Genomic DNA, 25,285 nt, shown 5'->3' with positions numbered 1-25,285 from the left:
ATCATTTCATGATATATGTAAGTTAAATTACTATGCTGTACACCTTAACCTTGTACAGTGGTGTATGTCAATGATCTCTCTATAAAACTGGAAGAAAAAAACAAAATATAAACACATGTACATGTAATTCAAAAAAAAAAGAGGAAAAATAATTTAATAAGCAGAAAACAATTTAAGAAATCACAAATAATCCGTTCAAGTATAAAAAAATCAACAGAATATTCTCATGACCAAAGCCCTTTCCCTAACTAAATATGGTTATCACTTTCTGTAAGATGAGGTTATCAGGGCCATGCCCAGCCCTTCCCTCAGTGGGGAAGGTCACACCTACCTCCAATTACTCGAACATTGTTGTCCTTTGTCAGAATAGCCTCAGCATGGAATACCAAAACTGGAATTTTCCTGCAGCCTCCAGTCCACATGATACATGGATGATCTCTACAACCGTAATAAAAGACTTTATTAATTTACAGCTCAAAATCTGAATTAACAACTGAAGCAGATCAGTGTGGTTTGGTGCTTAGCACCTTTCCCCTTCTTCTGGAACAAGCATCCCAAATGTCCTATGGGAAACCATTCATCTCCCATTCTTAGTCAGATGGTCTGTTTAAGATTAACTCCGTTCCTGCTGTAGGGATGGGTCTTGACTGGCTTTAGCCAATCAGGGTTTTCCATCCCCCAGTTATAGTTACTGGTTCAGGGATGAGGACATAAACCAGCTGGAGCCAGTGTGTCAGGACATATGTCATGTGACCCTCTAAGAAAGCGATGCTTTCTCTTCTGTAGCAGTTGCAGGAGAAATGGCCTCCTCCCCTTGATGGTGTAAGAGAATGAGGTCGGGCTTCCCTGGTGGCGCAGTGGTTGAGAGTCCGCCTGCTGACGCAGGGGACCAGGTTCGTGCCCCAGTCCGGGAAGATCCCACATGCCGCGGAGCGGCTGGGCCCGTGCGCCATGGCCGCTGAGCCTGCGCGTCCGGAGCCTGTGCTCCGCAACGGGAGAGGCCACAACAGTGAGAGGCCCGCGTACCACACACACAAAAAAAGAGAATGAGGTCTGGAAGTGCAAGTGTCATTTTGTGACCTTGGAAGGAGAGCCTGGAGCTGTTGGTAAAGGAGAAAGTCTGCAGGAGCCTGACTGAAAGAACAAGAGAAATGAGATCCTGAGTGGTAAACGTGCAGTTGCAGAATCAAGTCTTTCCTAAATATGAGTTCATAAATTCCCTTTATTATTTAGGACAATTTATGTCTTAGTCCCTGGCACAAATAAGAATCCTAACTAAAATAGTCACAATAATTGACAGACCACTTTTACACCCTATAGTCCCTTTTTAAGCCAATTTGATGATCCATCCTAAGATTCTGAGCTAGGAACCCTAAAGTAATACACGTACCCCCATTAAAACCACATATTTTAAAGGAAGCCTATACCAAACGGAACAATGTTTTCCTCCAGAAAAGGACCTCTGACTTTATTCTCTTCCTATCTTCCAGAAATCTCTGTTTAATCAATCTCAGACAGATGTGTATTTATTCACAGATGAGAAAAATCTCCAACTGCCTTAGTGCATGAAGGTAGGAAAGAAATGACCTGAGTCCCTACTATGTGTCAGGAATTACACTGAAAGCTTTCACATGTTATCTCACTTAATCCTCTTGCCTGCACTATGAACTGAAGAAAAAGTGTTCAGAGAGGTTGAGCAGTTTGCTTAAGGTCATACAACTGGTTAAGCAAAGGAACAGGTATTAGAACCCAAGTGTCTGTGCTCTTTCCACCCTTCCATCTCCCTAATCACACATTTCAGTGATTTTTTGTATAAACACCTTAAACTCAACCCTTTGGGAACTGAAATTAATCAATTCCTTTTATGGAATAAGATCCATTTAGCCAAGATTCAGGCTGCTCTCAAAAACTCACATGACCACACTCCTTAACAAAGGCCATACCACAAACCTCAGGGCCAAGTTAGACTCTCCCAATACAGGTTTAAACAGATCCATGCTTTGAATGCACAGGCTGCCAGGCTACCAATCTTAGAGGTGAGGCAGCCTTTAGACTCGGGGTGAGCTGCCAAGAGCTTTGTTGAGGAAAGCAGAGAAACCATACCTAGTTCACTTCCTGGTTTCTAGAAGTGGAATGTGGATGCTTATTTTTCTTGCAATTTGACTTGGGTGACAGCGCCCTTTTGTGAGAAATTGGTGTTTATAGGGTGCAAGAAGGGATTTTTTGTGTGTGGTTTGCTTGCTTTTTAATCTTAAACGCCTGTAAAATGTGGGTATAGGGCCAGATGATTCCTATGCTCTCTTCCAACTTGAATTTTTTTCACTATATTTCTAAGTCGGAGGACAGAGGAAAAATTAGGCAGCCTAAACTATCAAGTCTTAGACAGAAACCCTGGAAACTATCGAAAGCTCCTTGTCAATCCATCTCTAGCTGCAAACTGGCACCACTGTGCCTTAGCACTTACAAACAATGGATTACGGATAAAAGGTAAAAATGCCTGACAAGAGTCAGGAACACAATAAACATACACAGCTGAGAAGAGCCAAGCCCTTAACCGTACTGTCTACAGAAAGCCAAATCCCTGACACAGAATCTTTTCACTTACAACCTCTGAAAAGAGAAAAGAGGTAGCAGACAAATCATTAGTTCAGTAAGGTCGACCCAAACACACTTAAGGCAGACGTTGCATTGTCATTAAAAGCATGCTCCCACCAGGTGGTGCTAAAGGAAAAAGATTCAAAATGATTAGGAAGCTGAAAATTGGGACTTTAAATTTTCATTTACAACAGAAACTGGTACATTTTAAGAAATTATGCTTTTACAGACATAAAAGAACAAAAAACTTGGATGACTAATAACCAAAGTAGACCAGTTTTATGGTTTACTTTACTGAAAGCCTAAGAACGTTTTGGTTTTTAAGAAGCAATTTCATGTGGAATAGATATTATTCACTCCTGGGATCCAGCCTACATAACTCAAAGCCTCGGTGCCTCATTCATACCAATGTCCCTGCTGGAAATGCCTTCCCCACTTCTCTCTGTTCATTTAATCCCACTCTCTAAAGCCCAGCTCACCTCACCACCTCCTTGGAGCCTTCCTTAGCTCCTCCAGCCCACAGTGATGTATTCTTTCACTGAACTGTAGCACTCACTACATAATCATTTGTTGATGATCTTTGTAACTGATCTAAAGCCAGCTTTTACAATCAGAATTAAATTTTTTTTTAATTCCTAAAGAAACCTTACATCAAATTAACGTTTCCACATCTCTATATAAATTTATATTTGGGAACCCCAAACAAAATACAGAAAAAGAGGCCCTTTACATTTACTATTTGAAATAATGCCATGCAAAACAAGGATGCCTGGACAGTTTCTAGCTCTAATGTCCAGGACTGCACGGCATCAATACTTTAATACAGCCTAGGATTCTGAGCAGATCTAGCAGATATCCATGGATATATATCTTTGGATCAAGTCAACATCTTTAGATGATTTAAGACCCTGTAACCTCCAAAACTTTAAAAATGTAAGCATGTTGTTCCAGGTGTGAACAAGATTGACTTAAGATTCCTAATGTATAAAACAAGTATCTGATAGACATGAGCTGATGGAACATTAACAATCAAAACTCAACAGTAGGAGTTTAAAAGGAAGAGGAGCCATAAGGTCTGTGAATTTGGATGGGGAGGGCGGGGGGAAGGTGGAATGACACCTATATTTTCACTAACTTCTACTAGAAATTTAATGTTTCTCAATTACGAATACAGGCACCAAACACAGTAATAATAGTATTACCTGTGTTTTTGACTCTATCTGAAATTACAGATTTTATTATACCAAATTACAGTTGTTGCAGACATCTCAAAATATCACTGACATTTATCACTGCTTATAAGTTATGGTAGTTATTAAAACTGCCACTAGATCACCTGTGATTACAGTCGTCTCATCTGGTGTGATGAGGATGGACAACAATTTGGCAACTCTCCACTCTCAAGCAATCATTCAGCTACCAAATGGTGACATTCCACAGTGGTGATCCAGACATCTATGATGTTTCTTGGTATTTCCCACTTTTAATTGTTAATCAAAGACCACCCAAGTATGATGGTCTTATGCAAACTAAGCAAAAACAGTCTTCATGTTCCTGTCTTTAGAAAATAAAATCTAACTTTCTCATGTTTTAAATGAATGATCTTGTTATTTAATGTATTAATAAAAACGTACATATTATTATACCACAAGTTTGGTTTTTTAAAAAATCCTGATAACTGCACCTCAATGCAATTGGTATTCTTTGTAATGAAATGTATTTTAAGCACTTAAAAGACCTAAGGTGATCTAAAGCAGGAAGCCTCCATTTATTTACTCAATAAGTTAGTCACTCAGTCAGCAAGCATTTATTGAGTACTTACTAAAATATTAGGTTGAACCACCTACAATTCTCAATATTTGACTGTTTTTGACCTACCAAAATAGCAATTTCATACAGTTCAACCTAATACTTGTTGGGCCCAACCTATAAGACCACTAATAAAAGAGACAGTCATGAAGTAAAAGATCTTGAATCAGAAAGACTGATGTTTGAAGCAGAAGTTAAAATTTTTGTGAAGTGGGTAAGAGGCAGCACACAGAAAACAAAAAGTCACAAGAAGGCAAAGTGACAAGAGAGAATTATCCATTTAATTATCCTGAATGAGAATGACCCAAATATATCAAATCTCTATTATTTTCTATGATCTAATAGTGATGAGAAGCCTTTCCCCAAAGCTTTACTAATGCTTCAATAATTTTTTTTCAAATTACATTAAATAATGTAATCTTCTACTTTATAATAAGAAATACACTTTAAATTCAATATAAAATCCAATAAAAATAATGCCTTAACATTTGTATGGCACGTTATCATGTAAAAGTAATTTCATACACATTATTCTATTTGATCCTAACTATACCCCCCAAAACAGCCTGCGAGGGGCTTCCCTGGCGGCGCAGTGGTTAGGAATCCTCCTGCCAATGCGGGGGACATGGGCTCGATCCCTGTTCCAGGAAGATTCCACATGCCGTGGAGCAACTAAGCCCGTGCGCCACAACTACTGAGGTTGTGCTCTAGAGCCCGCGAGACACAACTACTGAGCCTGCGTGCTACAAATACTGAAGCCTGTGCGCCTAGAGCCCATGCTCCACAACAAGAGAAGCCACTACAGTAAGAAGCCGCGCATTGCAATGAAGGGTAGCCCCCAGCTCGCCGCAACTAGAGAAAGCCCACGTGCAGCAATGAAGACCCAACACAGCCAAAAATAAATAAATTAAATAAATAAATTGTAAAAAGAAAGAAGAAAAACAGCCTGGGAGATATCATCCCCACTTTTCAGGTTACATAGCACATGGATCCTAGTGGACTTATATAGAGAATCTTAAAAATTAATGTTACCTTTAAGCCAGATTCTCTCTTTATTCTCTGTGCAAGTAATAATTAATGTTAAAGGAGGCAAAACATCTAAGTGCTTCAAAATCCAGGAAAGCTAGGTCTGAATCTCAATTTATCACTCTCTGTGCATCCCTGAGGAAGTTCTTTGATATTTGTGGGGCTGAACTTAATAAAGTGGGAATAATAACATCTTTAGATTAAATGAGGTACAGCAGTTAAAGCTCTTACCGTCACCTATAACAGCTACACTTATCACTATCATTCATTTATATTATTATGAGAATCCAGCAATGAAGAAACTTGACTCTTATCTAAAAGAACTCAGGAAAGCCATGTGTCTCAACAGACTCAGCACAGGCTACAGAATTCTAATGTCCTGCTCCACACTTACTCAAATAACTTCTTTTTTTTTTTAATTTATTTATTTATTTATTTTTGCCTGTGTTGGATCTTCATTGCTGCGTGCAGGCTTCCGCGGCGAGTGGGGGCTACTCTTTGTTGCGGTGCGTGGGCTTCTTATGCGGTGGCTTCTCTTGTTGTGGAGCACGGGCTCTAGGCGCGTGGGCTTCAGTAGTTGCAGCACGTGGGCTCAGTAGTTGTGGCTCGCGGGCTCCAGAGCGCAGGCTCAGTAGTTGTGGCACATGGGCTTAGCCACTCCGCAGCATGTGGGATCTTCCCGGACCAGGGCTCGAACCCATGTCCCCTGCCTTGGCAGGTAGATTCTTAATCACTACACCACTAGGGAAGCCCTCAAATAACTTCTTATTATCACCATTCTATCATCCTAAAGGCTTTTGAGAAAATACCCAATGTCACAGAATTGAGAGACCTACTTTTCTTCAATATCTAAAAATTTCAAAATCTCCTGTTAGGAGCTCTTATCAAGAGTTGACTAAGAGCTACTACCTGCAACGTCTAGAGCTGATGTTCACTCATGAACCCAGAAACAGAGCCTTATCTCATTTCAGATAGCTGATGGTCACTCAATAATAAGATCTTGAATTAGACCATGTATGAAAACTAAAACCAGAGTCAGACAACACCAAAGGAAGGATATTGGGTAAAAGAGGATTTGAGTAAAAGAGAACTATTTTCCATCCTGAACGCAAAGGGTCAAAAGCAGGCTTGCTATTACTTACTCTTGGCTTACCGCCTCCTCATCCTCTGAGGATGATGCTGTTTCCTCCAGGTCCCGGGCCATCACGACTGGCATTTCCTTTAGAGTTTGTCATGCAGTCAGCAGACGGGGGCCTCAGAGACCTTTCAGATTCACTGGATCATACAATTTGGGTGGCACAGATTCCTGCAAGAAAGCCAAAAGACCTGAAACACAATGCAGTTGTCTTTTTGTTCATTACTGATGATGATCTTCCAAGTAATGAAAATGAATTATTTACCTAAATAGTGTCAAACCTCTAGAGGCTTACCTTCTCTCACAGTGCTTCACAAATGCCACAAAAATCAAGATTTTTTTTTCAAACATACTGTCTGCCCTCTGTATTTGAAGAGCTGCTGTGAAGTTTCAGTTTCTCGTTTTTCTTTTACATACTAAATCTAACGTGCAACAAAAGGATACACTTACTTAAGAAAGTCTGAGGTAGGTGGCTGATTGCCTAAAACATAGACTCCTTGCTAGAAAATCCTGACGTGAGTTAAAAATAAAAACGCAAGTATTAAGATCCTTGCAAACATTTCTTTAGATTCTATGCCAATCACAGGTAAAATACTCTCATGTTTCCGCTAAAACAAATTCAACCACTAAACCAAAAAATGAATATATTCTGCTGAATCAAGGTCATAAATAGCTGGGGAAAAAAAAACTGTCCTTTCACACTCTCAAAAATTATTCGCCCTTACTAAAAATCACAAACTATGATCCAAATATCAAATAGACATTAAAATTAGCATATTTCTAACTTAAAATATTTTTAATACAGAAAAGGTACATGTTCATTGCGTGTCTTTTTGGATGGAATAGAAATTACAGGTAAAGAAAATGAAAATGTTTTAATGACCATATTCCCATTACTCAAAGATAACCATTTAATGTCCATCTTTCCAAACCTCATTTTTCAATGCATTAATATATGTGATAAGAACGTAAATAGGGCAAAAAATGCCAATTCCGATAACGATCCTTACACATATTCAGCGAAATGGGCAATATCTAACAATCTCAAAGGCGTTCTTCCGAGTATCCCCAACGGGACCTCTCAGTATTTCCCCAAATGTTGCAAGTCCCTTAAATTAATACAAAACAAACAAAACCTCCAAGCGAGGAAGGGATGCCAACCAGTCCTAGGCTGCCAGCAGAGCAGGGAGAGACAGGGCGATCGGAAGAAGATTAAGGGCACTCGCCCAAGGAGCGTCCTCGCCCTAAAGGGATCGGGCCCTCAGTCCCACCCCCGGCTCACTCCAATCCAGGTAGGTCCTCAGATGCTCCCTACAGTAAGGACGCGGCAGACTCCGCCGCAGAGATTCAGCCCAGCGCGCCCGGAAGCCAGCAGCTGCTCCCGGACTCTGAGAGAGAAGTGCAGCGGATGGCGCCCGCCCAGACTTGGGAGCGCATCTCCCTCGGGTAGAGGAATGCGCTGGCGCAGGCGTTTACCTGTTTCATCTGCCCATGGCTCGGGGCGGGCAGGCGGGGACAGCGCTCGGCGCCTACCTCCCTCCTCCTTCCCCAGCCCGGCTCAAGGCGGCCGCCGACCGCTGCTTCCCCCGTTACTACAACAACCAACAAGCAACCGCCCGCTCGGAGCCACTGCGCAGGCGCCCGCCACCCGGCGCGGACAACGCTCGGCTTCGGGCGCGGACAATTGTCGTCACCGCAGCGCGGCGCAGGCGCAGGGCCCTGCTTTCCGCAGAAGTCTTGACTTCTTTTTTCCGCTCTTTTTACCTCCGCCGCAAAAAGATTGGCTTCGAACCTGGAGTTCTTCCGCCACGCTCAACACGAGGGGTCACTGCAAGAGTGGCGTACCGGGGGTGTGGCTTGGGCAGCGGCAACCGCTGATTGGCAGTGAAGGGGTTCACGCCCCATCTCCTGCTCGAGCAGAACGAGAACAGCCAATCAGAGCGAGGACTGATGGAAACGACCCAATCCTGGAGACGGGCTGAGAGTGGGGGCGGGGACAAGTGGTTCAGGTGGATTCAGGGCTGGAACTGTGCTGGGGAAGCTTCTTGCTCTTGCTGCTGCTGCTGTTCTTGGGAGTCCAATCGCTAGGTAAGGTGAATGTGGAGGAGAAGAGGTAGGTGTCTGTGTGGCATCTGATTGAGAGGATCCGGACAGTCTGGAAAAATGGATGTGGGATAGAAGGAAGATACCAGGGAGGCCACCTTGTGGGGGAAAAGAGGTTCCAGAGACCAAGAGAAGAGGGAGCTGGGAAGATGAAGAAGGCTGGATAGGTTCGGAACTAGTGAATGGATGAACGAATGAGCGGCCACTCTGAGCCTAGCACGGTGCGAGGAACCTTTACTTTCTCATGTAATTCTTATAATAACCCTTGAGATAGGTATTTTTAATCTCCATTTTGCAGGTAAGGAAACCTAGGCTGTAAAGTGTAAATTACTTGCCCACGGTCACACAGTTACTAAATGGTAGGGCCAAGAAAGGAACCTCTCACTGCCAACTCTACTAAACACCACACCTTTGCTGGCCTGGGCCAGGGTGTTGGATGCTCTAGGGGCCCTCCAAAGCTTTAGGGAAATTGTGCTGAAGGATTGGCAGAGCAGTTCAGAAGAGTGCTCAGGCTCTGTTCATCAGCTATCTGCTGGGGTTTCTGAGAGCTTCTGTGAAACAGGCATAAGTTCTGTCAAAGAGGGAGGCCATCCATGCGGCTTTTCTGACCCTGAGAGAGCCTGAGTCTCCTGCCGAAGGAGGGTGAGAAAACAAGGAGGATGGCAGGGGAGGGGAGTGTGCACATCTTGGCCCATGCTGTAACTGCCTGTGATTCCAGTAGAACCCCATTCTCTCTGGACTTGGACAGAGTCCACTTTTGTGACCCATTTTCACTGAGCAATTCACCCATTGACCCTTCCTCCTCTAGGGCTCTTTGTTTTTTGGTGCTTCACACTGTCTTGAGCCATTGCTGACTTTAATATCTGTTTCAGCTGGGTAGTGTAGGAACATAACGAAACATCTACTGCCGAAGTGACAAAGGAAGCCTGATAATTTATCGCCACTTCAGGCCCAAGAAATTAACCTGACAACAGATAAACCATGGGCCAAGAAAACATAACGAAGGTGGCAAGAAGCAATTCCATGATAAGATTTTTTTTATCTACATGGTTTTTACTTAAACCAAGCTGAGTGCTCAGCAAGGGTTGATCTAAGGTTTTGTTTTTTAAACAAAAAGTACATGACCTGATGGTATTTTCTATACAAGTTGAAGACAAGTTGAAGACAGAAGTGGCTGTGTCTTCCTCAAAAATGGAAACTTCATCAAAATATTCTCAAACAGTTAGACAGTCTTGCAACACATAGACCAACAGACCATGCTTCGTATCTCAGCTCTGCCATCTATTACTGTGTAACCTCAAGCCAGTCACTTACCTCTCTGTGCCAACCCTCATCTGTAAAATGGAAATATTAAGTGTATCCACCTTGTTTAAGGATTAAATGAGATAATATATGATAGGTACTTGGCACAGTGCATGGCATATACAGGTGGTCAATAACTGTTAGCTATTGTAATAGCTAACCCAACACCAACATTGCTGTTTCCTTCTCCATATGATTTTCTTACTAGTTCTCAAGTCACTGCAATTTATTTATTTTTAGATTGTTCTAGTTCACGGACGATGGTGTACCTGAGAACCACAGTAGAGAAAACTTAAGGATGTAAATATTGCCCTCACACCATAGATTCCACTCAAATGTACAAGGCTTTTCTGTGCTTGGAAGGATCTGTCACCAGTAGCCAGGCAGGTATCTGTTAGTAGATTTATAGTCACCTTTGAGCCACTTGCATTACAAAGGAATGACATGAAACACCAGGCTAGAAGTAAAGATCCCAGGGGACTGATTCCAGCCAAGAAAGAGAGTTCTGATTTAAGCTAATATTTTTGGAGAAATTCCTTAGACAAAAATAAGCACTGTGCTCCTTATTGCAAAGTATACTGTTGACTCACCACTATTAGTATGACTAAATATTGAGACCAATTTCTGTAAGTCTTACACCGAAGTCCATTTTACTTCTTTATAGTGATATTTGTACACCTCCCTTTCTCCTTTTCCCTTTCTTCTCTCCATTTTTTCCACTGGTTTTGTCATTTTTACCCACTGCATTATTTAGCGTTTTTCACTCTGGGTAAAGGTCAGCACACTTTGATTTAAGGTAGATATTCAAAGGCAGTGTGCGAACCCTGTGAAGGGTAACTGGGATTGGATGAGCCTCAGGTACTTGGAGAGGAGTTTATGAAATGATTGATCAAGTAAGCTTAGTACAGCCCTCATGGGTGGGACACAGGTTAACTACAGAGGAGAGTGAGCTTATGGTTGAAGTACACTAACCATCTGTTGTCTCGTGCCCTTTGCCTTTGTTTCCAAAGCAAAAACCCCTCTCAGATTTGAGGGGAGCCATGAGCCGGTTCCTGAATGTGTTACGAAGCTGGCTGGTTATGGTGTCCATCATCGCCATGGGGAACACGCTACAGAGCTTCCGAGACCACACCTTTCTCTATGAAAAGCTCTACACTGGCAAGCCAGACCTCGGTAAGAAAGCAAAGACCTTCATCCTTTGTGGGAGTGGCTTAAATTGTGGTTCCCACGTCTGGCTATACATTAGAATAACCTAGAAAAACTAAAATCAAACAAAGCACAGGTGGCCATTTCCCTCTCCAGACCTACTTACTGAACCTTTCACCCCCTGGGTGGGGCCCAGGAGTCTTTTTTAAAAACTTCCCAGGTGAATCTGATGCTGCCTAATCTAGCCTTAGGCAGCCAATAGAGTAAGAGATGTGGTGAATAGCACTTGGTCCTTTCTTCCCCCAAGCTCCTCTGAATACCTTTTCATTCATTTTACACTGCCCTAGGTAGCTAGTCTGTACAAAAAGCATTACAAGGGCAAGTGAGGAAACAGTTCCTTGGTGATTCTGTGGTGCCCGACTAGAAAACCATAAAGAAGCTTTTCATATTAGCTCAGCCCCCTTTCAGAAATCAGATCGTGGCGCACATGGTTTATACCCTATGTTGCAGATGGAGAATTACTAATCCAAGGTCTTCTCAAACCTTGACATAGACCTGAGAAGACATCCCAAATCCCTCCAAGTTGGTCTCCCAAATTGAACTTCCGCGGGCGCATGGCGGCCTCTCCCAGTGTCCTGAGCCTCTCTGCTGAGCGTGTCTGCACACTTCAGCTTGCACTTTGTTGCACTAATGTGTGGGGAGGCTTGAGCTGCAGCACCATTTCACAGTAGCTGATAATTCTGTGTCACATTTATAGCTAACCCAGATTCAGGCTCTGACCTAACTCATTTTTCTGTAATATCTGAGTATAAAATGAAACTAAGTAGGCTAAGGCTCACTTTGAACAAATCTCAAATACAATGGGTGTAAAGAACCTGGAAAAGTGGGCAGGACAGTTCCACTTTTCACCCTCCAGTGCAGTTCTCAGATGCTCCAGGAACCCTGTATAGGTTCACAGGGTTTAAAGGATGTCTGGTCTAGCCCTTTGAATTTAAAGTTGACACAGAGAAGCCCAGGGGTAGAAAATGCCTCCTCCCTCATGACCTGGGGACTGTCCTGGTACTTTTCTGATCATAGCAGGACCCCGGAGCATCCCGTTCACCTGATGCCTAATTTAGTTAGGGTTGGTGAGATATTCCACTTCTGTATCTCACTCACTAGAGGAATTTCCTGCCTTTTAATCAGAAGAGCTATCAAAATGCTTTATAAAGAATGTTGCCCTCCAGGGCTAACCGTTAGATATTTGTTTGGTATATGGAATTTTTTCTCACCTTACTACTATCTAAAGGTCTTCAAGGTTGTGAATTTGGTATTGCCGTCTGGTTTCCCAAAGGCTGAAAAATCCTTAAAGCAAAATCCTGAAAGACCTTTCAGTTGTCAATGTTGTCCCTGAAAATTTCTCTTGCTCAGTAGACCAGCAAAGAATGTATCTTTGCTTTCACCGTGTTGGTATTCCCCCTCCCCACTACTGGATGCCTTAGATCAATGCCGGTACAGTAATACCTCCAAGGCCAGGGAGGTTTTAGAAAATACCAGGTGGGCCCTGGGCCCACCTCCAGAGTGTATGATTTAACTGTTCTGGTACCCAGGTCGTGGTAGTTTTATAAAATGTCTTCAATTGATGCTAATAAACGTCCAGGGTCAAGAAGCACTGTTACGATGGACTGTGATGCATACTCGGGACAATACAGCAGTGCCAGGATGAAGCTAGCAAAAGCAGCGTGGCCCCAGCAAACGCCAAAGAAACAGTGCTTTGTTCCCTTCCCACATGCACAGGAAACCAGCCTGGTTAGGGCTTCGTTCACATAAGATTCAGCAGACCCAGGGACTTGGGTCTCTTAAAGACCAAGTGTGGGCATCTAGATGGAGCCCAGTATTGCTGAGTTATCTCCTGTATCAGCCTTGAAAGTCTGCTGACCTCCTAGGCATCTTGTATTGACAGAACCACTCTCCACCACGTTTCCCCAAACCTGTCCGGATCCAGGTTCACTGGGCTTCGCCAACACCAGAGCGGCTTCCAGGGCAGAGCCGTAAACTACTGCAACCAGGAGTTACTGCCTAAGTGGGCTGTCTGTTGGGCTCCTACTCTTGGAACTCGCCCACCCAGCTGTAGGCGTTTGAAGAGGAGCTGAGCCAGTTCTCATTCTGGAACTCTTTCCATTCCTTCTAGTTCCCATGTGCAGCACCAGAGCCTCCTCTGTGCCCAGCCAAGGGGAGTTCAGGCCTAGCTCCCTGCCCCCTTCAGTGAAGTAGGAAGAGTTTGGAGGGAACCCTGACCCTCCCTTCTCAACACTCTTGCTTTTTTCTGCTGCACAGTGAATGGCCTCCAAGCTCGGACCTTTGGAATCTGGACGCTACTCTCATCAGTGATTCGCTGCCTCTGCGCCATCGACATTCACAACAAGATGTACGTAAGAAAGGGAAGAGCGTTAGCTGCCTTCTGTTGGAAATCAGGTGCTAAGCATACACACTGTGGTCCTCTCTTGGAGACCCGTTAATTTTGATACATTAGCCTTGGATGTGGATAATAAAAGGTTAATAGGTTCCATTCCTTCCAGGCCTAAAAAACATAATAGGCCTGAAGGTCTTTAAAGTTTGAAAATTCTTTGAAATTGACATAGCAAACTGGTTATGTCATGATCCAGTAGCCTGCGTCATACCCCTCTACTTCTTTACTAAAGAGTCAGCCTTTCTTTTACTTTCTTTTACACAGGTAGTGTGCTCTTTTTAGAGAGGCCATGACATACCTTATTCTTACATTCCTCCTTGAGAAGCAGGAATGAACAGAAATCACAATCCATGAAAAAAATGAGCCCACAAGTTAAATGGTTGTATGCTTTATGCAGAGTCAGGAGGTGGGGGTGACAGAGAACCCAGGACTCCTCTGTATTCTGCCTCTTCAGGGGACTCACATGGACTAATGTGGAACAGTTGCAAGCAATCACAGCCTCTGGTCTAGATAATGTTGTAACCCGTGCCGGCCACTGGAGGGGGCTCGAGCTTTCTTCCCAACAGCAGTCATCACCACAGTCAAGGTGGAAAGTTTGCTCAGGTCCCCAGGTGAGGCCACCAAAACACCAGCTTCATACTATTGTCTTACCGAGACTCTCAGCATCTGGGCAAGAGAGGAGATAATGATATTTATTGAGCCCCTCTTATTATGCCAGATGCTTCCATCCACATGGCCTTGATGAAGTCTCCTCTTAGTAGCCCTGGGAAGCAGTGATTTTCATTGCTGATTCTGTAGATCTACATATAAGAGACCCAACTAATTTAAATTGAGGAAGACTGACCCAAGTAGGATTTGAAGCAGGGCTATTAGCACTGCGATCTCTCCAGCTTTATTTTTTCATATTTTTGAACCTGAAACTGGTGTACTTGTTCTAGATTGACACGTATTTTTGGAAGCAGTGCAGTGTAATGGAAACAGCCTGGGGCCCGAGAATGAAAACAAGAAAATAGGCTCCGGTTTCAGTTCTATTGGTAACTAGCTTTGTAGCAGCAAGTGCATTATAGATCTTCTCTGCATCTTGGTCACTTCATGTATAAAATGAGACTGGTATATCTGTTCTGCCTCTCAGGGTGATTGGGGGGAAGTAAGGGCTGAATAATCATTTTAAAGGCCTTTACCATGATGAAGAACTGCTGTCAAGTATAAGGGGTATGTCTTTTGCTCGCTGTGCTTTGGGGATGAGGAGAGACAGCTGAGACTTACCTTTACCTCTTTACCCTTTCATTACCCCTTCACTCAACACAGGACAGCTGCAAATGCTGACTTCTGTTTCCAGCATGTTTTGAAAGCCCGGGACTTTGGTCCAAGACCTTCTGATATGCACTCTGATTCTATTCCCAACCTAACTGGAAACTCAAAAGCAACTCCCAGCTGCTCTCACTCTCTGAGACAGTCTGTTCTCAGAAATTCTGCCTATTTAATGTGTATATCTCTAAATAAACCTGCTTTCACTTAAAAAAAAAAGACAACTCCCATACATACGTATTTACTAAGTGTCTAAAAACATGCACAGGAATGATAAAAATCAAACTTAAGATATTCCTTCTGGGGAAAAGGAGGCAGAAGAATGGGATCAGGGCGGGAAAAGGATACACAGGAGGCTTTAACTGAAATATGAATATTTTATTTCTTAGAAAAAAAGTATCTGAAGCAAAAATGTCAAAATATTCAGATTTTTTTGTATATTTGAAGTATTTCATAATTTTTAAAATTTCTTAGTTAAAAAAAAGGTACCAGCAATCTAAGTGGTCGGTCATCCTCTCTTCTCCACCTCCTTGTCAAAGCCGAGGAACAAGTCCTCTTCCCATGAGGGTGTCACTGTGTCCTCCATCTGACCATCTTGCTAGGTTAAGATGCAAAATATCCACCCCACGTTGCAAGAGCATCTAAAGGCCCCAGAAAGGTCCTTGCTACCCTTTCCCCACACATGCCCTTCGTTCTATGGCATCCATCATGTGAGCACTGACCAGCCCCTGGCCAAACATCTGCCACGCGGGCTTGGACTAGAGTCAAGCCAATTTGAGTAAGTAGAGTACGTAAGCATGATTGGTCCAGAATTGTCTACAGTGCCTAGGATTGCCATACTGCAGACTCTGCTTTGCTATTGCTGGCTTCACCACCTTGCTAAGTAAGACTTGCAGAGGCCCTCTGGTTGCCTGGACCATTCCCCTCTCAGTTTGGCAGTTGAAATCTTCAATTTTGCCCTAGATGTGAATAAATTGATGTGATCAAGCAGCCAGGTCTTTCCCAGGACCAAGTCTCCTTTTTCTTTAGCCATAGTCATTTCCTGGGTTTTGATTTGTGTGTTTCAAGTCTGATCACTGCTTTTCCTCTGCACTGAACAAGCTGTACCTTCAGTCCCGTTTCTGTCTGCTCCGCTGTAGGCTCTACCACATCACGCTCTGGACCTTCCTCCTCGCCCTGGGGCACTTCCTCTCCGAGTTGTTTGTATATGGGACCGCAGCTCCCACCATTGGCGTCCTGGCACCCCTCATGGTGGCAAGTAAGCATCCAGTGACCCTAGAACTCCTGCAGGAGCTGTCCCAGCCCTAGGGACGAGCCTCATACAAGCAGTGTAAGAAAATGCCGTGCTTATGTCAGCCACTAATCTTGTCTCTGTATTAAGGTTTCTCAATCCTGGGAATGCTAGTGGGGCTCCGGTACCTAGAAGCAGAACCAGGATCCAGACAGAAGAAGAGAAACTGAGGCCAACATCACCACGTCCGAGACTTCATCTTCCACCTTTGCCAGCCTCTTCCTTCACCCTCTTTGCTCTTAAATTTCTTTTCTGCTCCATCTTCCACTTCTAGGCCTTTCCTTTTTTTTTCTTTAATTTAAAACGTTTTAAGATATTTAAATATGCCTACGGCAAGTCGGTGCCATTTAAATGTATGTACCATTTAAAGAATCATTTGAAAGTGAATACTCTGTCCCTCCATCCAAATCAAGGAATCGCAGGCACATCCGAAGCCCGCTGTGTGCCCTTCCCCCGCCCGCAGCCTCTTCCAGGGCCCCTCTTCCGACCTTCTGCTGTCTTCCTTTTATTTTCACCCGACGATTTGACTTGTATGGTGGGAACACGTGAACTGCGAAACTTAAAGCTGCTGGCACACCCACAGCAGCTGCCACCAAGGGCTGCTTCGAGGGGGTGTCGACCCACGTGGGGCTCCTCTCTGCTGCTGGACCCAGGACTCTGAGCCATCCAAGGGACAGGCGGCTCTTCTAAGAAGAAGGGCTCCCCTGCAAGTGAGCATGGCTCCTTACCCTTGTGCCTACAGGCGGATCAGGGTTGGAAGAGTCTGGGCTGTTTTTAGACCTTCCGGTCAGCTGTATTTGTGTAATGAGATTTGTAATAAATAGAAAAACCGTCTGCTCTGATCAGTCCTCGTACTTTGGCCTCCCCTAAGCCCAGAGCACTCCTGCCCCTCGTCTGAGGCCTAGCAGAGGAGAATCACAGCTTTCTGCTGGTCAAATATACCATGGGTAGGACAACTCAAGACTCAGGCAAACCTGGCTGCCTTTTGTCCCTTGCTCATTTCTTGGGAAGTCAAATCTTCCTCCTCTCCACCCCCACCTTAAAGATTCTGAGTTCACAGCTGAACAGCCAGGACCCTCTCTTGTTTTCTTCCCAAGGAAGAAACAGATTCTTGAGAAAGCAGAACCAGGCAGCATAGAAGAAACAGCCGTATGATCATGAAAAGAAGAACACTGGGGCCCAAGGACAAGGCACTGGAGAAGACTGCTGCCATCCAAACACAACCAAGTGTTTATTGAACACTTCCTGCATGCCGGACACGTGGGAAAGACAGATGAACGACCCAGGCAATGTCCCTGTAGTCAAGGAGACAGAGACAAGACTATCAACAAGTCCATACCTGAAAGAACAACTCCAGACAGTGATAAGAACTCTAGAAAACAAGGTACTGTGATCAGGAAGGGGAGGGAGGTGCACAACTTAGATCATCGGGAAAAGCCTCCCTGAGGAGTTGGGATCTGAGTTGAGACTTAAATCGCAGGGATCATATGTCTTAAGATGTGAGGTGGGCATTTAGGGCAGAGGGAGCAGCAGCTAGTCTTGCTGAAGGACTACAATCACTGTAACTACAGCATGGTGAGGTTAGGGAGTGGAAGATAGGAGATGGAAGGGAGGCAGGGGGCTTGTGAGCACCTGACAGGAAGCTTGAAGTTGATACTTCAGTTGGGAATTCTCAGTCAGTTAAGGCTCTTTAGGTGAAAATCTTCCCTAACCTAGCTGAACTAATAAAGGTAACATTGGCTCACAAAACTGAAAGGATTCCAGGCTTCAGGAATGGCTTGATCAGGACTGAGCTCTATTTCTCTGGGATTCTTTTGGCTCTACCCTCCTACATTGGCTTCATCCACAGGCTGGCTTCCTTTATGATGATTATGGTGCCAAAAGTGGTTGTTACGATTCCAGGCCTCACGTCCCCACCTGGAAAAACAGCTCAGTGTACGAACCATCTTTCCCTTACCAGCTATTGTAGGAGGCAGTAAGAAAAGGAATGATCTGACAGAACGTTAACGTGAGTGGAGGTCCACAGGGAGCCCACCTAAGAAAGGAGTGAATGAAAGCATAAGAGTATGTGGATCCTCCAGGCATGCACCACAGAAACATGATTCCAGATAAATAAAGACAAGATCCCGAAGGATCTAAAGACATGATACAGAGTATTGGCAGACGCTGTGAGTATAAGATTTCTCTAACAGCCCAGGCTTGGCTCCCTTCCCAGGTGGTTTAAAGTGGAATCACAGTGTTGTCTCTCCACCTAAGAACTGCTAGCAGATACGCAGCCAGAATGCCACAGACACAGTGCAACTCTCTAAAGAAGAAATGTGCAGGGAACTGATCGCTGCAGCCCACTCACGTAACACACATAAGGTAAATGCAATCACAAAGGGAAGAGTGGCAGGAAGGGGGACGATTCAGAAGAACTGCAAATGACAAAACTGGATCCCGGCCAGCGCGACCTGGTGAGTGACTGCTCTGATTATAGAACAGACATTCCAGCCACCCTTTGAGGCAGAGCCAGAAACCACAGTGGGCTCTCTGGGCAGCAGGCACACTCAGGTGAACTGTCTTCCTTTGGATGCTGTAGGGAAAGCAGTCCCCGTCACATGTCAGACGTTGAGTTGCAGTCCCCCACAAAGGCCAGCTGTCACCCCTGCAGCCTCATCTTTTAAAAGTCACCCACTAGGATGGCAGTATCTGTGTCAGCAGAAGACCACCTTCCAGGGTACGGAGGCCACGGGAGCACCTCCTCTACCCCGAGCCCCCACCCCTCCAGACCGCTCCCACCACCAAAGCCATCTCTGCCCCAGTACATGACAAGGCAGACCACATGGAGAATCTTTTATTGCCTTAAAACATCTGACATTAACAAGTAGAAAATACTAATTATGTTTTTTAAATAAATCAATGGTTTCAGTAAACATTTTGTTGATACATTTTAAGGGGCTGAAGAGTAAACACTTTCTCCTTATCAAAAAGTAAGGCGCTATCACTCTCCAGCTCCCCTCCGCCCCTACCTCAGTCCTCCCACCAGAAGTGTGAACTTCTTTTATTATGTACAGAATATCTGTACACACACACACACACACACACACACACACACACACACACACACACACCTGGCTCCCCTCGGGCAGTGGCTCAAGCACCCCAGCGCCGCTGCCACACAGGCTGCTCCAGTGTGCTGAGGCCAGGGCAGCATAGGGGTCATGATCACGGAACTCAACGCACAGGAGAAATGACCAAGACGTCTTAATTTTGGAAATACTACCCAAGCCCGCGAGTAGAGCCAGACAGCAGGCAAAGCAGGAGAGGTCAGCTAGGGCTGGGTGAAGGGGAATCTTTAAATTCAGAACATCTGAGAAAAAATTATTGCTATTAAAGAAGGGGGTGAGGGGAGAGGTGGGGATGCAAATACTGTCCCCATCAGAGATGGAATGCACTTATCTAACCCAGCAGACCTGAGTCCCGTTCAGTGGCCACCTTCTGCCCCTTTCATCTCTCAGAAGCGTTTTGGAGTTCGCAGGGGGGAAGGTATCCAGGTTGGTTTTCACTAACAGGTACAGGCAGTTGGCTGGGCTTGCCCTCCCTCTGGAGAACACGTGGGCAGCGTCCAGATGACAACAGCAGAGGTGACAGTGACACACACACAAGGCCCTAGGCCAGGACATCTTTTGTAGAAAAGAAACTTTCCATTCCCAAATCGTTTAGGGACCAGAGTCCCCAAATTCGTAAGCACCCTCACATCCCGAGAAGGTCAGCTCTCTGAAACCAGCTTCTCCTTCACAGCCACAGCAAAGTTTCTGTCAAGTTTACTGATGTTTGGTTTGATCAGCTCTTGGGAAAGAGGGTTTGGAGACAGACGCCAACGTGAGCCGGGAGAACCTGGTCCCAGAGTCCTGAGGGGTTTGTCCTGATGGTGTTTTCTCTCCCACAGAACGTTAGCGGTCAGTCTGGTGGCCCAAGAATGACCCTCGTCCAGAGCAGCTGCTGCTCCTTAGAACTGGGCTCCTGAGGGTCTGAAGACACTAGGAAAAGTTAACCTCCGGAATAAGCTTTCTTTCCGTGATAATTTGCAGGCTCTCTCCCGAGGGATGGGGTGGAGGGAAGGCAAGGCAGCCGGCCAGGACTGACTCCAGGATTCCCTCTGCCCCTGCCCACCAGCTCCCAGACCTACGTGGGGGAGGGGTGGGGGAGGGGCGGGGAGCCGATCGGCACGTGGTGAAAAGTGCAGTCTCCCCCACGCAGACGACACCAGCTCTGCGGTGGGTTCCAGGCGGAGGCACTGCCGTCCAAGCCACAGCGATGCCCCCTGGTTCCCTCCAAAAGCTGCTCCGGTGAAGCCCGCGGTACTGGGAGGGAGAGCTGTGCTGGCTGAAGAGGTGGGCGTGGTCCGTGTTCCCTGAGTCTCACCACCTTTCTCTCTCAGAAGTGCTCCTCCAATACACCAGTGGGGGCTTTGCTGGTTTTGCTCTCGTCCTCCTCCGGGGGTTTCTACAAGGCAAACAAGTGGGCAGCCCTTGAGGTGAAGAGGCAGGGACTCCATCCCGACCGGAGCATCTGCCTGCCAGGGAGTCTGTAATCCGCGGGGAAAACCAGAGTCTCAGGCACTCAGCACCCCTGACAGCGAACAAAGGGAACAGGAACAGAAGCTCCGGCCCGGCCACAAGTGTGCTCCTCAGACACACACACCATCACGACAGAATCAAAGGAAGCACAAGAAGGCAGCTTTCTGTGACACCGCAGCCACCACGGGCCACCTCACTGCGAGTGCCACTGAGTTCTGCTCACCCTTCTCCCCCTTCTGACAGCCTCAGCCCACCTGGACGGACCCCCAGGCGGCTGTGCAAAGGGCCAGGTCTGCACCTCCCTCAGGACTGCTGACCACCCCCGGTCGGGGGCAGCCCCAGGATGAGGAATACTGTGACCATGTGGGTGGAACAGCTGCAGCAGAGAACTGTTATAAAGGCAGGACGCTTAATGGCATATATCAGCTGAAAATAATGTATATATAATTTCCGCATAGAAAAAGAGACTTTGGGTCAGTTTGTCTTCAGTTTTCTTGGGGGCGGATGGCACAGGATTAGAAGACCTTCTGGGTCACACTTGTTAACTGGGCGGGATTTATATATGGAGATTATTCTGGGAGGCCCCTAGGTGCCAGCGGCCAACTTGGGCATTTGTCTGCCGTTTTAGGAACACTTTGCTTCTTCCATCAGGGGCTCATCCAGTTCCCAACAAGGCCTCGCGCACAGGCCCCACCCCACACAGCCCCCACCATCGAGGCTGGAGGAGCACATCCAGGACACGTCAGCTGGACAAATGGCGCTCCCTCTCCAAGGACACTCTCAGGGCAACCTGTGGCAGAGATACAGCAGTAGATCCAGCTTCCTGTTCTCCATCCTGCTAACGTTTTGGCACCAGCTCGGCCTCAGCCCTGAGAAGCCCTCACTCAGGCAGCCAGCAGCCAGCTTCAGCCACACAGGCTGTCTCCTCTCTCTGAAACACTCATGCACACACTCCCGCCTCTTCCAGAGCCATCACCTTGAAATCACAATCAAACAGGGCTTAGTGCCTCTGTGGCCAAGAACTAATAACTGGAAGAAGAATGGAAACCCAAATGCAGACTGTTGCTATGAAGGTCAGTCATGACCCCCCAGCCAGAAGTTCTGGCTCTTTCTACCAAAATGACACACTTCACTGATTAGAAAGAGCAGCTCTGAAAGAGAAAAACAAATACCATATGCTAACACATATATGTGGAACCTAAAAAAAAACCTAGGGGCAGGACAGGAATAAAGACACAGACGTAGAGAATGGACTTGAGAACACGGGGAGGGGAAGGGTAAGCTGGGACAAAGAGAGTGGCATGGACATATATACACTACCAAATGTAAAACAGATAGCTAGTGGGAAGCAGCTGCATAGCACAGGGAGATCAGCTCGGTGCTTTGTGACCACCTAGAGGGGTGGGATAGGGAGGGTGGGAGGGAGACGCAAGAGGGAGGAGATATGGGAACATATGTATATGTATAACTGATTCACTTTGTTATAAAGCAGAAACTAGCACACCATTGTAAAGCAATTACACTCCAATAAAGATGCAAAAACAAAAAAAAGAAAGAGCGGCTCTGGCCAGACGCGCTGCCTGCCCTGCGTTCACCTGGAGCTGAGAGTGAATCCCTGTGACAGTTCGCAGGTCCCACTTACACCCACCACCTCGGGGTGTCAAATGACAGCCGTTGCAGGGATGCCCTCTGACAGCCCTGGCTTCCCTGGGCATTAGCCCAGCATGACTCTGGACACCCCCCCATCCCACCAGGCTCCCCCAGATGCAAGGGAGGTGCGGAGACACACAGTGAGTATCCAGGACACCGAAAGCTGAGCACCAGCACCGGACTGGCCTCCTGGTCCTACTCGGTGCTATTTCCCACAGTCCATTCAGATGAGCCAACACCTCCATCCTGGATTAACAAACCTGGTCCTAGTGGACAAGGATCTGGCTGCAAAATAGTGAAATATGGGAACAACCTAAATAGCAAACGAGAGGAAATGGAAATGTATATACGTAGATGTGGGGTTTGGGGGGTGCAATGGTGTAGAAAGGTTGCCAGGCTCTAGTAAGGAAACAATCAGGGTAGAAAACCCAATGTGCACAAGCATATTCATAGAAAATACACTGGGAAATGACGAAATGTTACTAGGGTATCTCTTGGCGCTAGGACTATAGGTGACCTTTACTTTCTTCTGTTTGCCTTTATCTGCCCAGGGAAATACAGATTATAAAGTAAACATAGCAAAATCACATATCACTTGACACAAGGCGTCACATTCCAAATTGAAACCTTTTCACGAGAAACCTATCCTGTTATCACGGGCACCTTTTCCCAGGCTCAGGATATATTCGCCAAAGTGTCCCGAATCACATGTTTCCTCATCCACGGCACAGGGGCAAACCCATCTCCACAGTGGTGATGCCACAGTTCTCACAGGCTCCTGAGAATAACACTCCTGTCTCAGGCTTTCCCTGTGTCCCCACTGAATGTCCAGTCCCAGCCGCCTCCCTCCACCTGCTCCCTGCTGCTACCTGCCAACCCCAGAGTGTGAGATCAGAGGACAAACAGTAAGGAACTAAAGATTAGCATCCATCTGCCAACACGTATTCTTAAAGCGCTAAATGTACCTCTTTCAGATGACATTTTTGCCTTAGAAAATTGGCAAAGGTTTTTAAAAATGATAAATACTCAGTGTTGGCCTCATACACTGCGAGAGCAGTGAGCATTGGTAGCATTGACAGTACCTTTCTAGAGGACAGTCTGGCAATACACATCAAAGCTTAAAAATGGGCATGACCACTGATCCATTTCTTGGGGAAATACTGTGCTTAAGAACGTGTCCAAAGTTTCAGCTCCAGGACATTAATCACAGTATCATTTATAACAACAATCAGAAACAACCTTAGTGTTCCCGGACAGGAAAACTGTTAAACAAATCATGTTTATCCATGTGCGGTCATTAGAACACTGTGCAGTCATTAAAAGTATGTTGTAAGAGACTAATGACCTGATAAAGCACTCGCAACAAGTAAAAAGGCACATAGAACAAGATTCCACTTTTGTTTAAAAAATACGAACATATATCTATATGTATAGATCATACGTGGACACAGACATGCATAAGAAAATGTAGAAAAACAGCATCTCATCTCTAGCTGACGCTATTACAGGATGACTTTTAAATTTTGTACACCTTTCTGTATTTTTTTACAGAATATGTATTACCTCTGTAATAAGTTTTGGGTGTTTTGTTCTGTTTTTGAAGAAAACCCTACTACGCTCTTTGAGCTGAAATTCCTTTCATCCTGGCTCAGATTTGACACTTAACACTTTGGTTAAAATACTTCCCAGCCAATTAGAGCTATGGGAAACACTTTTCTGTTCTAGATCAAACTGCTGGTCCTCTCTCCTTCCATGACCATCAACTCCTGCTTCCTGACTTGTCCTCTTAGAGCCCTGATGGCAACCCATTGGCCCCGGTCCCACTATCCCCATGGCACTGCCTGGGGGGCTGTCACATGCCCAGAGGGCTACTGTCTCGAGGCCACCACCACCATGACCGAATGGGGGGGCCCCAGGTGGTTACCCTTCCTCTCCAGTCACCAACCCCAGGCTGAAAGGAGATGACCCAGGGCCTGAGGACGTGTATCAGGATCCGGTGGGCGGGGTGGGGGGGCTGCTGCTCAGAAGACTGTGACACAGTGAGGAGCTCTGGGGACCAGAGCAGGGAGGCCAGGAGAAGGGAAGGAAGCAGGAGAAGAGCCCAGACAGGGCAGCAGAAAAGCAGGGCTGAGGCAGCTCCCAAGGAAACTCTTTGTCTCCACGTGCGTGATGCTGAGTTGCTCTCACAGCCACCCGTCACTCTGGGAGCACCCCCCACCCCTGCTACTGCAGCCTCAGCAAAGCCGGGACCCGGATCTCAGCCCAGCAGCTCCCCACATACTCACATTCTCAGGAGTTTCTTTGTTTGCTTTCTGCCTCCGGAGATCTGCCCGAATGAATGCTGAGGTCCAGGATTGCAGAAGGAAGGGCAAAAGAGGCAGTTACCAAGCAGAGCAATGGTCACGTTCATCCACGAGAGGGAGCCCTCACTCTCCTAAGGGCCACAGGTATCCCACCTCCTTCAGATATTCCAGGGATCTGAGGTTCAGTCAGCCTTGCTAAGCCTGGGGACCACTGCTGTCCCTGACAGGCAGAAGCCAGTGATGACAGTGCCCTTCACTTATAGATCCCTGATATTTGCAGGGAGTTTGCACACATTGCTCCAATCCTCACAACAATCCCCATTCTACAGATTAGGAAAGTGGGGCTCCCAGAAGCGGGTCCACTTGCCCAAGGTCAAACAGCTATGGAGGTCGGTGTCACAGTCTAGGATTCGAAAAAGGGTCTTTCGGGGCCAAAACCCAAGCTCACTCCAACAAAATATGCTAATGCCTCCCCAAAGACGTCCTAACAAGCCCTCTCGTCTGCCCCGCTGCACAGGAATGCCCAACTGTATGATCAATCGAGGCACCGGGTGCCAAACTGCCAACAGCCTAAACCCATGAGCAGTCAGAGCGTCATGTTGTCCT

At 46.0% G+C, this 25,285-nt stretch overlaps 3 protein-coding genes across 19 annotated transcripts in view; 1 reads left to right on the top strand and 2 right to left on the bottom strand.

Annotated features, from left to right (window-relative positions):
- TTLL5 (tubulin tyrosine ligase like 5) overlaps positions 1–8,398 on the bottom strand; it is a 307,802-nt gene extending 299,404 nt beyond the window's left edge. For 8 of the 14 annotated variants that reach the window (XM_027120084.1, XM_027120079.1, XM_027120082.1 and 5 more), the window contains exons 1-3: positions 8,042–8,302; positions 6,573–6,736; positions 332–438 (exon numbers count right to left, since the gene is read on the bottom strand). In XM_027120084.1, coding sequence (XP_026975885.1) covers positions 332–438; positions 6,573–6,646 — 181 coding nt within the window. In that variant the 5' untranslated portion in view covers positions 6,647–6,736; positions 8,042–8,302. Of the gene's footprint in view, positions 1–331; positions 439–6,572; positions 6,737–7,847; positions 7,974–8,041; positions 8,304–8,329 lie in introns of those variants that run through there. The other 6 variants (XM_027120076.1, XM_027120080.1, XM_027120075.1 and 3 more) reach the window with 5 other exon arrangements.
- ERG28 (ergosterol biosynthesis 28 homolog) lies at positions 8,353–17,006 on the top strand. 4 transcript variants are annotated; one of them, XM_027120099.1, is made up of 5 exons: positions 8,355–8,653; positions 10,981–11,143; positions 13,433–13,523; positions 14,020–14,176; positions 14,874–16,006. In XM_027120099.1, the coding sequence occupies exons 2-5, from the start codon at positions 11,011–11,013 to the stop codon at positions 14,889–14,891; spliced, it is 399 nt and encodes a 132-aa protein (XP_026975900.1). In that variant the 5' UTR covers positions 8,355–8,653; positions 10,981–11,010; the 3' UTR covers positions 14,892–16,006. The 4 variants fall into 4 exon arrangements, with proteins under 4 accessions (XP_026975897.1, XP_026975900.1, XP_026975899.1 ...); XM_027120097.1 differs by lacking the exons at positions 14,020–14,176; positions 14,874–16,006 and adding exons at positions 16,013–16,131; positions 16,255–17,006 and having other exon boundaries at positions 8,377–8,653; XM_027120096.1 differs by lacking the exon at positions 14,020–14,176 and having other exon boundaries at positions 8,353–8,653.
- Positions 17,007–18,985: 1,979 nt separating this feature from the next.
- FLVCR2 (FLVCR choline and putative heme transporter 2) overlaps positions 18,986–25,285 on the bottom strand; it is a 61,661-nt gene continuing 55,361 nt past the window's right edge. Inside the window, exons 9-10 of the mRNA XM_027120089.1 lie at positions 24,662–24,717; positions 18,986–20,652 (exon numbers count right to left, since the gene is read on the bottom strand). Of these exons, the coding sequence (XP_026975890.1) occupies positions 20,584–20,652; positions 24,662–24,717 (125 nt within the window). The 3' untranslated portion in view covers positions 18,986–20,583. The remainder of the gene's footprint in view (positions 20,653–24,661; positions 24,718–25,285) is intronic.

Source organism: Aethalodelphis obliquidens, unplaced genomic scaffold, assembly GCF_003676395.1.
Source record: "Aethalodelphis obliquidens isolate GAN/ISIS:26980383/991018 unplaced genomic scaffold, ASM367639v1 scaffold21, whole genome shotgun sequence".
Classification (NCBI taxonomy): domain Eukaryota; kingdom Metazoa; phylum Chordata; class Mammalia; order Artiodactyla; family Delphinidae; genus Aethalodelphis; species Aethalodelphis obliquidens.
This window is presented reverse-complemented; position numbering and strand designations above follow the sequence as displayed.

Bases quoted from the DNA above. Each gene is read 5' to 3' on its own strand.
- ERG28 (XM_027120096.1), top strand. From the start codon at position 11,011: ATGAGCCGGTTCCTGAATGTGTTACGAAGCTGGCTGGTTATGGTGTCC. The intron at 11,144-13,432 runs GTAAGAAAGCAA...TCTGCTGCACAG, and splicing joins CACTGGCAAGCCAGACCTCG to TGAATGGCCTCCAAGCTCGG. The intron at 13,524-14,873 runs GTACGTAAGAAA...CACTCAACACAG, and splicing joins ATCGACATTCACAACAAGAT to GACAGCTGCAAATGCTGACT.